The sequence below is a fragment of the Diabrotica virgifera genome, chromosome 3, assembly GCF_917563875.1.
Source record: "Diabrotica virgifera virgifera chromosome 3, PGI_DIABVI_V3a".
Lineage (NCBI taxonomy): Eukaryota > Metazoa > Arthropoda > Insecta > Coleoptera > Chrysomelidae > Diabrotica > Diabrotica virgifera.
Window position 1 is genome coordinate 150,344,393 of NC_065445.1, and position 14,489 is coordinate 150,358,881.

At 32.3% G+C, this 14,489-nt stretch overlaps 1 protein-coding gene across 1 annotated transcript in view; it reads left to right on the top strand.

Moving 5' to 3' along the window:
* LOC126882102 (GTPase-activating protein) overlaps positions 1–14,489 on the top strand; it is a 317,689-nt gene that overhangs the window by 36,874 nt on the left and 266,326 nt on the right. Inside the window, exon 2 of the mRNA XM_050646950.1 lies at positions 8,156–8,276. Within this exon, the coding sequence (XP_050502907.1) occupies positions 8,156–8,276 (121 nt within the window). The remainder of the gene's footprint in view (positions 1–8,155; positions 8,277–14,489) is intronic.

A 14,489-nucleotide genomic window follows, 5' to 3' on the forward strand; every position in this document is an offset into this window, starting at 1 on the left:
GTAAATTACAAAAAAATATATTTATAATCTTTAATTAAAATATAACCATTAAACTTATCGATATTTTTTTGTAAATAATTAGCTTGTACTTTAAACTCACTTCTACGCTTTGAAGGAATTAAAAAAATTATAAACACCGTACTAATCGTATGCTTAATTTGCTGTTTCATAACTTTTTTGTTGTAAAAAAGTTTTAAGGCATTCATTTTCAAGATATTTGGAATGTGCATTTTAGCTATTTTTTAAAATTATAATATAATAGAAACTTTCTGAGAAACGTTAATTTGTTTATAACTATTTTTTTAAAACATTTAAAGATTATGCAAAAAAATAAAAAATTTATATTTTGTCGACAAAATGTTAAATAGGCATCTCTATAAGATCTCAAAGTTTAATCAGTGTATCATAATTATTTTGGTTATTATTGCGACCATAAATTATTAATTAACAATTGAATTGTGGCTAAAATATTCGTTTTTGTCGACAAAATGTTAAATAGGCATCTCATTTTTATAAGATCTCAAAGTTTAACCAGTGTATCATAATTATTTTGGTTATTATTGCGACCATAAATGATTAATTAACAATTGAATTGTGGCTAAAATGTTCGTTTAATTTTCACCAGCTTCTGGAACTATAATTTAAACCAAGAAGGCTTTTAAGTCACCAAATTATTTAATTATTGGTAAATAATTACTTATCTAAAACTTTATTTGAAAATTAAAGATTTTGTTGGGAAAACCCGCATTTTTCGAGGAAAATTTTCGTCGGAGCAGATCGGGAAAAACACGTCTGTATGCAGAATTTAATCACGGTGAATTTTGATTTGAGTGTTTTTGTTGTAAAGTTATCTTCGGAGCTATAGAGCAATAATTGAAAAAAACATGATTTTCGTGCGCCATTTTGTTTATAAAAAAGTAGCACACTATCTGAGGACTTTGCATACCTATATTATTAATATATAGGATCTTATAATTCGATTCCAGCAATAAAATTGCTGGTAAATAAGTTTTCCCAAAAATGGCCTATTCTCCGATAATCAGCCCAGACTACTTACCACATACCACATTCACATAGCAAATTCCCAACTATAAACAAACGCACGTGTTACTATTCGCCGTCTCATTCGTCAACGGGCTGTTAAATATAATTTATTGCCCTAAACGAGGCGGATTCTCATTCGTCATTCGACGCTTCGTCAAAACCTAACTTTCGGGTATTAGAGTATAGAGTATGATACCCCAGGAGTGTAATTACCAATATTTTAATCTCATCGTAAACATCAACCCCTCGGCCGAAATTACCCCTGTCATAAATGGTACCCCTTGATTTATGCAGGTAGGCCAAGGGATTACCGGCCGAAATTACGCCCGCCGTCTCATTTTACAGGTCCAAACTGGTCAGTCTGCAAATTCAAATTGTAGGTAGCGTGTTGGTTTTTAAGATACATTTCAGGACGACCCTGTTTAGCTTCCATGTGCGTTTGTTTACAGTTGGGAATATGTAAAATGAATGGACGTATAGATATGCATGATACGGAAATTTCCTACTTTATCTGTCCTTACAGCTTGTTTACATGAGGGCGGTTTGCCACCGTTTGACGCCGCGGTTAGCCGACGTTTGCATCGTACACATGAGAGCGATTGACTGGCGGTCTCATTCCTCCCCTAGTAAACTTACAACCGCCGCGATTTGACGACGGATCGGTTATACCTCGTCCAATTTACTTACCGTTGCACGTCATCCGCGCCATAGCCTTGTGACACGATACCAACACGAAATATCTAGGCGGTAGGTGTGTTCCCCTTTAGAATCATTTTGATTCTAAAAAATAACACACCCACCGCCTAAATATTTCGTGTTGGTATCGTGTCACAGGCTATGGCGCGGATGACGTGCAACGGTAAGTAAATTGGACGAGGTATACATATGTCCGATTCCATTTGTTTCTTGGCAACTCGAACCGCGGCGGTTGGGTTTTTCAGGTAAACCGCGGCGTCAAACGTTGGCAAACCGCCCATGTGAACAAGGCCTTAGTGGGTTTCTGGAGAGATTTCTACTTTAGAGCTACTGCTACACAGTCTCACTTCATATGGTTCTAAACTACCAGGTAATATCTGTCATCATCATAAGTGGCTCGACAGTCCATTGTGGATCTTGGCCTGCTCGCAAAGAAGTTGCTACTCCTGTCGATTCCTGGCAACTTCCCTCCACTTCAGAATCTTTAGGTCTTTTTCAACATCATCAATATATCTTCTTCGTGTTTGTCCTCTACTTCTTGTGCCCTCTGATTTTGAAAATGGCAATCTCTTCTTGTACTGGTTATCTGACATCCTAGCCATGTGTCCAGCCCATCTAAGTCTCCACTTTAACGAGTTTCACAATATCTAGATCGGTGTATAAGTGATATAGTTCAAAGTTTTATCTTCAACGCCATAGCCCATTTTCATTTATGGCCCCAAAAATCATTCTAAGAATTTTTCTCCCAAAAATACCAAGAAGTATTTCATTATTTTGAGATAAGGTCCACATTTCAGCTCCATATATCAAAACCGCTCTTATTAAGGTCTTGTATTGGATGTTTCAGAAGTCAAACAGTTTAAGTCAAGTTCTCCCTAAAATGACTTATGAGATGTACCTAACACCAAAGAATACACCAACGACAAATAGTTTGCCCTTATTTGTATTTATGAATATAATAATTATATTATGATCAATAAAGACGAATTATTTATTTTGAATGACTCTTCATTTTTCTGCAACTGTTTTCACGAAACATCTTATCTCATTTCAAACATTTATTGACTTACACTGATTGGCTTCTGAAGCATCCGCTTTATATTATATAGAGCTTTACTGCACATTTTATATTTTTTAGATGTTTCTGGAGACAGTGAGGAAATATCTGTGCTGATCAGTCAAAAGGTTTTAACACCTTGGCTGCGTTACGAGACAAATAGATCTCGTGTTACACTAATGGTTGGCTGGACTGTGTTGTAATTTACTTGCAGAGACTTTGTATTACAGTAACTGATGTCTGAAATTTTGCTGTATACCTATATCTTTGTAAATTTTCAGAAAGAGATATGATAATTTCAAAGTCGTCTTCTTATGGTACCGTGCACATATAGTGCGTTGGTAAATTATCTTAAGGTCAGATGTCTGTCTTTTGCGGCATGCAAAAGTTCTCCAGTGTTATTTATGCCTGTCTAGTTCTTTATATTTCGCAGCCAGAACATTTATTTGCAACCTACTCCTCTCTTGCCCTTGGAATTTTCCTTGGATGATTAGTTGAGGGTTTGCTTATTTTCCCCTTTCAGGATGTGGCTCAGGTATCCAATTTTTCATACCTTTGTCAAGTTGAGCAATTCTCTCTCAGTATTTGCTCTTGTTAAGACTTTCTCGTTTCTCACCTTATCTGTCCATGATATGCGTCCACATGCTGTCCATGATCTTCTCAAGGTCCACATTTCGAAGGCCTCCAACTTATTAATAGATGTTCTCAACGTCCGTCTCCATGTCCGCATTTTTAATGTCTCCATTGCATATAGCATATAATAATGTTGACCGTATATAGCACTTAAGCATTCTATAAGAGAGATTGAAGGAAAGATTGCAGTTAAAAAGTAGCAATTTAAATTTAATAAAAGCTTGTCTTGCTTGTTCGGTACAGCATTTTATTTCTTGTTGAAATGTTAAGGATCTCATTGGTCATTCACCATCATTCCCAAGTCAAAGACAACAGATATATTCAAATATGGACTATGTTTTTGTTACTGCTTCAACTTCAAGTGTCACCATGACCAACTATTATTATTATACAGATGGATATATGGAAAACATAATATCACTTAATGCATAATGTACTTATTTTGTTGAAACAAACAATAATGAACCTAAAATATTTATTTATAAATGAATACATGTAGTGCAGTTTTCAAGGTATTTACAGCCGAATTTAGAATCAAAATACAAGCTCATGTTAAGTAATAGTAAATATAGCATTATAATAATTAATGTTTTAAATGTAATGGAAAAGTCCAGTCACATTATCTTATCTCAGATAACATTTTTAAACATATTAATATGTCTTTAGTAATGAATGAAAATAGTCAATGGCTTATTTGCATAGATAAAAGTAATTGTTCCTTTGATACCAAGAGAAAATTATAAAGACAGATCAGGGTCTTTATGAAGACAATAATATGGTGATAAAAATACAAACAGTAAGAATTAGAAAATTCAAAGCCAAGTTTGTTACATTTCTATTTTTTCATATATGATGATTCATCATTAACCTGAATGATTGTAGTTTTTATAACTACTGTGATAAAAATGGTCTATAATGCATGAGTGAGAAAATTATGGTCCGAACCAGAGCAGCTAGCAAGTATGGCTGATTGTGATAATTTGCACTGTAGCGTTGTTATTTCTCTCAGTGTAGATTGTAATTCAGCCTATATCGCTTCATGGTTTTTAACTTAAAATTGCCTGTAGTTTTAAGATTAACTGTTTATTTTTTTTATTCTTAATTTTGTTGTTGACGGTCCTACACTGCATTTGTGTATATTATGTAAATATTGAGGTTACATTGAGTATTTTAATAAATGTCTTATTAAAATGTACGATGCCGCATTTTATTTAATTATTATTTACAGCTCGAGACTAGAACATTGGTGTTTTGTTGTAGCAGTGTTGCTAATTTTTCTATTGTAGCGTTAAGTATCGTTAATTGTTCCTTTGAGTGTTTAGTGGACAAAATTCCTGGCGCCCCGTATTTTCGTTTTGTGTATTCAGTATTTCCGTTTTCTTTGAGTCCAAGTGTCAAACCATCAGTTAATGTTATCTATCCATCATTTGTCTATTGTCGTTTCAGTAGCCCTATTCGCTTAGTCTTATTATCTATTCATTTAACATCTTTCATTGCAACAGAAGCCCAACCCAAAGAACCACGCCCACATCTCTTCCGACTGAGCAACGTGGTCTCGTATCGTCAATATAAGCGATTGGACCTTTCCATCTTCGGTCAATCCTTATTCCATCTAAGGATAATATCGTCCTGATCCTTCTGGTTCAACTTTCATGACCTCTTGTCCACCCGATCGTTATAACCTTATTCGCGGTGTGCAAGTACTTGGAGGGGATACGAGAAACGATCGTGCACGAATGGCGGAGAAATCTTGCAACTTTCTTAAATAATTCATATTGTCAGTTGAAATTGTCAAATTGACGTATAGTTCATACCTACATACTGTCATTAAAGAAGAAAAATGATATGTTGCTCCACAATATTGATATGATATGCAATTATTATATAAAAGTAAATTTAATTAATTGTATTTTGCTTGCAGTACTGCATTTTAATAACTAATTTTATTTACTACATACAATTGTTTACCTTTTAATAACATAACCTCATCTTACTTTTTCTTCTTATAATTTTTTTGGGCTATGGTCAATATATTATGTAATTGGTCAATATATTAAAAGTGCGAAAAATGTTGCTGAGCTATGAAACCAGGTGTCGCTTTTTTGAACTTGCACGGTGCCAATAGTATTTCTACTAATTAAAACACATAATTATTACACCTTAGAGTTTTAATGATAACATATCCCATTTAGTTATTTATTTATTAATTAAAATTCAATCTACATTTTTGACGGTGTTTTATAAAAAACCTGTTCAAGTCTTTTTATGCTGTTGAGCTCGACTGCATAGAGAAAATGTACCCATCTGCTATGCTTAATTTTTTCACCCATCATTTAGTTGTCTTCTATTTTGTCTTGGAAGCTGTCTTATAAACTAGTCATACTCATACTGCAGCTAATTGGCTTATTGTGCATCTTCTATTTATTCATGATACCTATTCTAGACACTGGAACCCTGTAGCAGCTTATGTAGATTTAGTAGATTAGTACCATATGATTTGAAGTCACTTGGTAGTCTCGCTGGCTGCGATCTAATGCCTCATAATCATACATGGTAAGGTTTTCTGTTCCAGAGTCTACAGCTTAGTTTCTGGTCTGGCACATGGGTAGTAAGGAAACCTGCTATAATTACGAGCTGATTTCTGTATGTTTTGCGTAATTCTTTAGCCCAATCAGTGCATGTTTGTACTATATTATACATTTTGCTGTGTGTTGACAAGATATTCTCTCTCTCTCTCTCTCTCTCTCTCTCTCTCTCTCTCTCTCTCTCTCTCTCTCTCTCTCTCTCGCTCTCTCGCTCTCTCGCTCTCTCTCGCTCTCTCTCGCTCTCTCTCTCTCTCTCTCTCTCTCTCTCTCTCTCTCTCTCTCTCTCTCTCTCTCGCGCGCGCTATTGGTCGTATGCTAGTTTTATATACTTTGAACTTTACTTCCCTTTGGATGTTTTTGGATCCAAACACCGCACAAACGGAGCGCCTCTTGAAAACACGTATTAATCTAGCGGCGCGCGCATATATATGTACCTTTATATACCATGATTCCTTTAAGTAGGAGTAATTAAGGCAAATCAATAAGACAAGTGTAATAATGATGAAATAACAATTTATAGGTCATGAATATATCGCCGGTCCGGAATAAGAATGACGTAACTGCAAAAAGCCAAATTTCTCAGGGGAGCAAAAAACCGATTTTTAAATATTTAAAATAGGGATTAAATGAGTAGTAATCTTCCAGTAGCATCGGTATGGCGTTTATTGTGACAATGCTGGCTTTTATTTTTATCCCTAATGGTTCGAATTTCTTTATCCTAATTTAATCCCCCCATTTCAACCCTTTTTACAGTTGCGTCATTCTTCGTCTAATATTTTTTAAATATTAGTGATTAAGTAAACAGTAACCGTCCGGAGCATCGGTATGACGTTTATTCTTACAATGATGGCTTTTAGTTTCATCCCCATTGGTTCGAATTTCATTATCTCCATTTAATCCCCCCATTTTTAACACTATCTACAGTTGCATAATTTTTTATCTGAAAATTTTCTGTACAAAAAAACTATTTTTAAATATTTATTATGCCGTTTAATCTTACAGCGATGGCTCTTATTTTCCTCCCTATTGGTCCGAATTTCATTATCTTAATTTAGTCCCCCCATTTTCAAACCTATTTACAATTGCGTCATTCTTCATCTGAAACAAGTTCTAAAATGGTGCGTATTCCAATAACGACGCAACTACCCTGTGGTGGTGGCTCCTCACATAGTTACAGTTCTGTCGCTTTTGTATCATCTGTGTACGGTATTTTAGAAGTTAATTACGCAATAAACAGGAATTGCCAAAATTTTCAGTTACGTCATTCTTATTCCGGACCGGCGATATGTACTCTAGAAAATACAAGTAAAAGAAAAGAAAGAAAATACTGAATTAACATAAAAATATATTCAAGACAAACAAAAAGACAAGTTATTAAAAATATGCACCAAGGAGAAAGTACATCTGTGTAATAAGGAAAATAGACAAAAACAATATAATTATCAAGTAAAATGACTGTAAAACGTTACGAAGTTACCAAAAGGAAGTAGGTACTTCCATACATTCTAATACGTATTTCTATTCTAGTTAATCATTATTTCTTTAGTTTTACGTTTTTTATTATTATTATGAGATAATTCTTGATGTAATCAACTATTTTCAATGGGAAATAAGCCACAATTTTACCAAAAAAATCGTTGTCAAAATACAAAATAATACTTAAACAAAAATGTTGCTTAGTAAAAAAAATCTTCTAATAATTTATTAAATCTGACTCATTTATATCGGCAATTCAGATATGTATTATACATTTTAAAGTAGAAGACTTTAAAATGATATTGCCAACAAAAATATTGTTGCTTAGTAAAAAATGCTTTAAAATTTTAAAGTCTTCTACTTTAAAATGTATAATACATATCTGAATTGCCGATATAAATGAGTCAGATTAAATAAATTATTAGAAGAATTTTTTACTAAGCAACAACATTTTTGTTTAATCTAGTATTATTTTGTATTTTGACAACGACATCCGACTTGGGCGTCGAAACGTTAATGAAATCATTTTTTTGGTAAAGTTGTGGCTTATTTCCCATTGAACACAGTTGATTATAAAAATGCCACAAGAAAATAGCTTAAGAACAACATTAATTCTTGATGTGTTATTAATTCCGAATTACATATTGTTTTTTTATTGTTTCAGGTGAAGCCAAGAATTTACCAGCCAGACTTCATGGTTCAGCTACACAGAGGGATGTGTACTGTACCCTGTCCTTGGACCAAGAAGAGATTTTTAGGACAGGTACCGTAACTCAAAGTTTAAGGTGAGCTTCTATAGGTTTTATATGTTTTCAAACTTTACATTGGGCATTTATAATGGTTCAAATATGTAGTTTCTTCTGCACAGTTTCTTTTTAAATATGTACCTGTCTTTTCACAAATCTTTAAGAGGGGGTACTTATGCTTTGATATTTTCGATTTTTTTATTATTGTAAATGAAAGTGCATAACTACAAGAATACATCATGTTGAATATCCCTACCTTCGACTCGCTTTGCCGCTGTTCCGCGCCAGCACGCTTGAGCGTAGTGAGAAATGTTCAACAACTGTTCCCCTTCTCTTTTGTAGATTACTTCGCGATTCAAAAAACATATCCGGTGTGTACCACTTTACGATTTGACAGACAAAAATAAATTGATAATAAAAGTTGTCAAATCTTTAAAAGCATTTTTCTCAAAACTTGTCTTTCAACGGCGGTGGACATTGTAACTCAAAAACTATTCTGCCGATCCACCTGAAATTTTGCATACATTTTCTTTAAACATTTCGTGAGGTAACGCTGTCGAGAAATATTTGGTTTTATGCTTATTTTTTGTTTAACAGTAATAAATATGTTGATTTTCACCATTTTGTTACAGAGAATTTCGCTTTTTTTGATTTCCGAGTGATACCAAGAACTAAAAAAATCGTTAAAAATAAAAAAACTCGACAGCGTTATCTCGAAAAACTTAGCTTATCTCGAAAAAAGCGAATACAATCTTTTTGAATTATTTATTTTACATGATTCAGTGACGAGTTCTGATGTCCACCACAAAATCCATTTTTTTAAGGTGTCTGCAAAAATTGGCCACCGTTGGCTTATTTTTTAATATTTTTCCTTGAAATTTTGTTTGAATGTTCTTTGAATTGTACTTAATATTCTTATTTACTTCAAAAATAAATTAGTTGTACCATAGTTTCAAAAAAATCACAAAAATATGCTTGAAATGTTAATTTCAAAACATACCCTCCCCTTAAAGCCATCTACAACTCTTCCTCCTTTCGGTTGGGTTGTCATGATTACTATTTAGTGATGAGTATGTATACCGTAATATCCTTAGAGGTGTAATTGTTTGTAACAAGCTCTGAATCATTTACGTGTATGTAATTTATTATACCCCAGGCTGTGGGTGAAAAAACGTGATATAATTCAGGAATTTTTGAAACCTATCAGGTGTTGTAAGGGACGATGCCAGGAGTAACTTATACTAAAATGTAACCAAAAATTTTGTGCGGTTTTTTATTTATGACGATTTTCATTTGTTAAATTTACAATTTTTAAAGATTTTTAATTTTGCAGCCTAGGATATTCATTTTAGAGAAAAACTTTTAAATAGAAAATAGCAGTAAATTAGAAAACCTACAATTTGAGCTATGGCAAGTTTAATTTCGTTAATAAGTTATTGCAAAACAGCCTGCCAAAAGTCCAAAATGGCCGTTTTTTGCAATTGCCTTATTTATTGTAAAAATAACTTTTATGTATTTTTTAAGGCTTTAAAATGAAGATCTTTCAATACTAGACATAAAAACAATTTGTAGTGCCCGATTGGTGAACTTGTTTAAATATTATAATTTGTTTATCCCAAGAGGTCAAATGTCCAAGGCTATAACTTTTTGAAAAAAAATCGTACAGAGTTAATCCAAGATCCACTTTCCTTCTAAAGACTTATATTTTCATATTCTGATGTAAATATATGCGTATAACATTTTTCAACCTATTATTTCGGGTTTGAAAATAAGGGGGCAAATTTCGTTATAAACATTTAGAACTGAAGCCGCCCCTGTACATCCTATGAGTTTTTAACTTGCAGGTTATTGTTGCTGAAGGCAAAATAAGGATTCAAAACTAAATAAAAATTTTCTACGACCAACTGAAGTCGAGATAATTGTTTTTGTTTTTTTTTTAAATCGTAGTGACTTTATTTATAACAATTAAGAAATTATTTCACAGTCATTGACTAAAGAAAGACTTATATTATCTTAAAATAAAAATTATTTTAACCGAAAATTACATTTAATTATTAAAAATGATTTTTAAAGGGTAATGGAGATTTATTTTTCGTTACGACTATGATTTATTGTGTCGGTTGCCCTTAGCAACGGCTAGCAACTTATAATACATTGTATCACGGTTTTTGCTTTAAATTTTAAAGCACCGCTTGGATTGACATGAAATTTAGCAAACACATAGATAACAGACATGTTAAAGAATAAAATTGATGTTGGGCCTCTGTGTGCTTTTGTCCTGGGGTGAGTTTCACCCCTTTAGAGGGGTAAAAAATATATGTTCAAAATAAGTTCGGAAATGGATAAAACGTCTACTTCTAAGCACTTTTCGTTCTATAGCATTTTTTCAACAGGTTGATACCTTTTGAGTTATTTTCGAGTAACTACCTTAATTTTTCAACAACAAAAAAACGTTTTTAGGCGGTTTTTGACAAATAACTCAAAAAATAAGTGTTTAATTGAAAAAATGGGTTTTAACAAAAATATAGAAAATTAAATATTGAAAAAAATGATGTATGCATGAAATCTCTAGACCCAGTATAAACAATGTTCTAGCTAATGAAAAATAGGTTCATATCCGTCAAATTTCAAAGTGAATTATTTCAACGTGGAATAATCAAAAATCATGCACTTTTTGGAGAAAAGACATTTTTTTAAATATTTAAAAAAATATGTATATCTGTTTTTAAAAAATGTTTATAGCATCAAAAGTAAGCAAGTTACTCTGAAAATAAAGTTGATCTCTTTTTTTTGTCAAAAACTCGAAAGTCAACCCCCAATTAGCATCTTAAATCAAATAATCATTACCGCTTCACAAGTTACTTTGCTCATGTATTATTTATATGATCTGTAAGTATCATCGGTTCAAAGGGCTTATTTAAAAAAAATTGGTTTTAAAGTAAATCTGTTGTAATTTTGAATTAAAAAAAAATGTTTTTTTCTAAATAACTTAAAATTTATTAATGTGACCAAAAATCACAAAGAGAGTTATTGCTGTTACGACTATTTGGGATTTTTTGCTTTTTTTTGGAAGGCAAAAATTTGTTAAGATATGGCTGTTCTAAATTTGCATACACTCGTGATTATTGACTAGTTCAAGTCCTTTTAACTACTGCCCCTTCATAAATAAGCACTTTGAACCGATGAAACTGACAGACATAAACGACACATACACGAGTAACACAACATTGAAGTAAAATTGATTAATTTCATTTTTGATGATAATTAGAGGGTGACTTTCCCGAGTTTTTTTGACAAAAAAAAAAGAGATCAACTTTATTTTCAGCGTAACTTGCTTACTTTTGATGCTATAAACCTTTTTTTAAAACAGATATACATATTTTTTTAAACACTTTCAAAAAGTTGTAATGATTTTTCTACAAAAAGTGCATGATTTTTCGGTTATTTCACGTTGAAATAATTCACTTTGAAATTTGACGAATATGAACCTCTTTTTCATTAGCTAGAACTTTGTTTTTACTGGGTCTAGAGATTTCACGCGTACACCGTTTTTTTTCAATTTTTAATTTGCTATATTTTTGTTAAAACTTTTTTTTTCAATAAAATACTTACTTTTTGACTTATTTGTCAAAAACCGCCTAAAAACGTGTCTTTTTGTTGTTGGAAAATGAAGGTATTTACTCGAAAATAACTCGAAAGGTATTAACTTGGTGAAAAAATGCTATAGAACAAAAGGTGCTTAGAATTAGACGTTTATCCATTTCCGAACTTATTTTGAACATATATTTTTTCACCCCTTATAAGAGGTGAAACTCACCCTAGGACAAAAGCACACAGAGGCCCAATATCATTTTTATTCTTTTTTAACATATTATCTATGTGTTTGCCAAATGTCATGTCAATCCAAGCGGTGCTTTAAAATTTAAAGCGAAAACCGTGATTCAATGTATTATAAGTTGCTAGCCGTTGCTAAGGGCAACCGACACAATAAATCACAGTCGAAACGAAAAATAAATCTCCACTACACTTTAAAAATCATTTTTAATAATTAAATGTAACTTTCGGTCAAAATAATTTTTATTCTAAGATAATATCAGTCTTTCTTTAGTCAATGACTGTGAAATAATTTCTTAATTGTTATAAATAAAGTCACTACGATTTAAGAAAACAAAAACAATTATCTCGGCTTCAGTTGGCCGTAGAATATTTTTATTTGGTTTTGAATCTTTATTTTTTGGCTTCAGTTCTAAATGTTTATAACGAAATTTGCCCCCTTATTTTCAAACCCGAAATAAGAGGTTGAAAAATGTTGGCATGTATTTACATCAGAATATGAAAATATAAGTCTTTATAAGGAGAGTGGATCTTGGATTAACTCTGTACGATTTTTTTTCAAAAAGTTATAGCCTTGGACATTTGACCTCTTGGGATAAACAAATTATAATATCTAAGCAACAAGTTCACAAATCGGGCACGACAAATTTTTTTTATGTTTAGTATTGAAAGATCTTCATTTTCAAGTCTTAAAAAATATATAAAAAATATTTTTATAATAAATAACGCAATTGCAAAAAACGGCCATTTTGGACGTTTCGCGGGCTGTTTTGCAATAACGTATTAATAAAATTAAAGTTGCAATAGCTCAAATTGTAGGTTTTTTAATTTACTACAATTTTCTATTTAAAACTTTTTCTCTAAAATGAATATCCTAAGCTGCAAAATTAAAAATCTTTAAAAATTGCAAATTTAACAAATGAAAATCGTCATAAATAAAAAATTGCACAAAATTTTTGGTTACATTTTAGTATAAGTTATTCCTGGCATCGTCCTTTACAACACCTGATAGGTTTCAAAAATTCCTGAATTATATCCTGAAATCCACCTATTTTTCACCCACAGCTTGGACTATTAATATTTAATAACATAATGCATATTTCTTAGACAATCTCATAAAAAACGCAGTGTGCTCTTTAGCGTGAAGTCTAATTGAGAAAAAAATCAGTCAGTAGTAATTTTATCTTATGCTCACGACATAATATAAAAATGATTATTATTAGGATCATTGTTGAAGTATTCATTGATTGTAAAAAATAAACGTATACTAATTTAAAATTGCTATTTATAGAATTTCATTCATAAAACCATATGACTGGCTTTAATTTTTAATAAACATTAGCGGTGGAAAGGTCAAATGGAGTACATACAGGATCTATATAAGTTGATTGGTGTCCTTTATACGTCTTAAAATTAAATAGATCTCTATAATAAGTAGTTCGTAATTTGAAAAAGTTTACAAGGTGATCTTTAAAGGAAGTAATCTCGTATTTGAAAGCACGACTTTTTCACATCCGGTCTATCGATCGTCATACTAAAAAATATTCCATTAATCAAGAACAATTTGTATTGTTAGTTTTTCAGCCATAAATAAAAACAGTGGACACAAGTCTGTCAAAAAATGTTTCCATTTTTTTAAATAAATTCACGAAAACGCTTTGTCACTTAAGTTTATTTTTCTTAGACGGAACAAGTTATGACGACCTCGTTTAGGCTTTCCCCAGTTTCGCCTCTTCAAGGTGGGGCTTCCCCCTTTTTTGCGGGAGTCTAGATTAGGGTATATAAAGAGTAGATGTTGTGTGAGTCTGTGGTGTATAATATGTTGGTAGAAACAAGAATGGGAACATAGTTGACCTGTATCTCATTGCACAGAGTTTCATTGCTCAAAGATATCCATTTCTGTTACTACTAAGTTCTATGGGTTTTTAGGAACACCTTGTTTAGGGTGTCAAAGTACTGATCAAAAAGTTTGTTGCTTACAAGTTTGATTTTTTTGGATTCTGGTGAGTACTTGCCCAATAGAATCATTTGAGTTTTTGTTGGGTTGAATGTTACTCTCCATTTGTTGCACCACCTGATGATGCATTCGAAGAATGATTGGGCCTTGTCGAACTCAGAACGCTTTCTTCCATTACAGTCGGAATGGGAAGTCGCGTGTAGAGTAGGGCAGAGTCGTTAACATAGAGGAAGATATTTTCTGATCTGTTGTTGGGAATATAGTCTAAGAGCTACTGAACCCTCCGACCAACGGTCTTCCTGAAAGGCTAGAAATTTGTATAGTGATAATTCATAGCACACCAAGACTAAAAACCATGACCTGGCAGGCATCAGCCCTGCACGTGTATCTACCAGGTGAATCGAAAAGTGCATAGTTTAGGGGAAAAATAAACTTTCTCCTGTAAGGTTTAAATTTAAGTA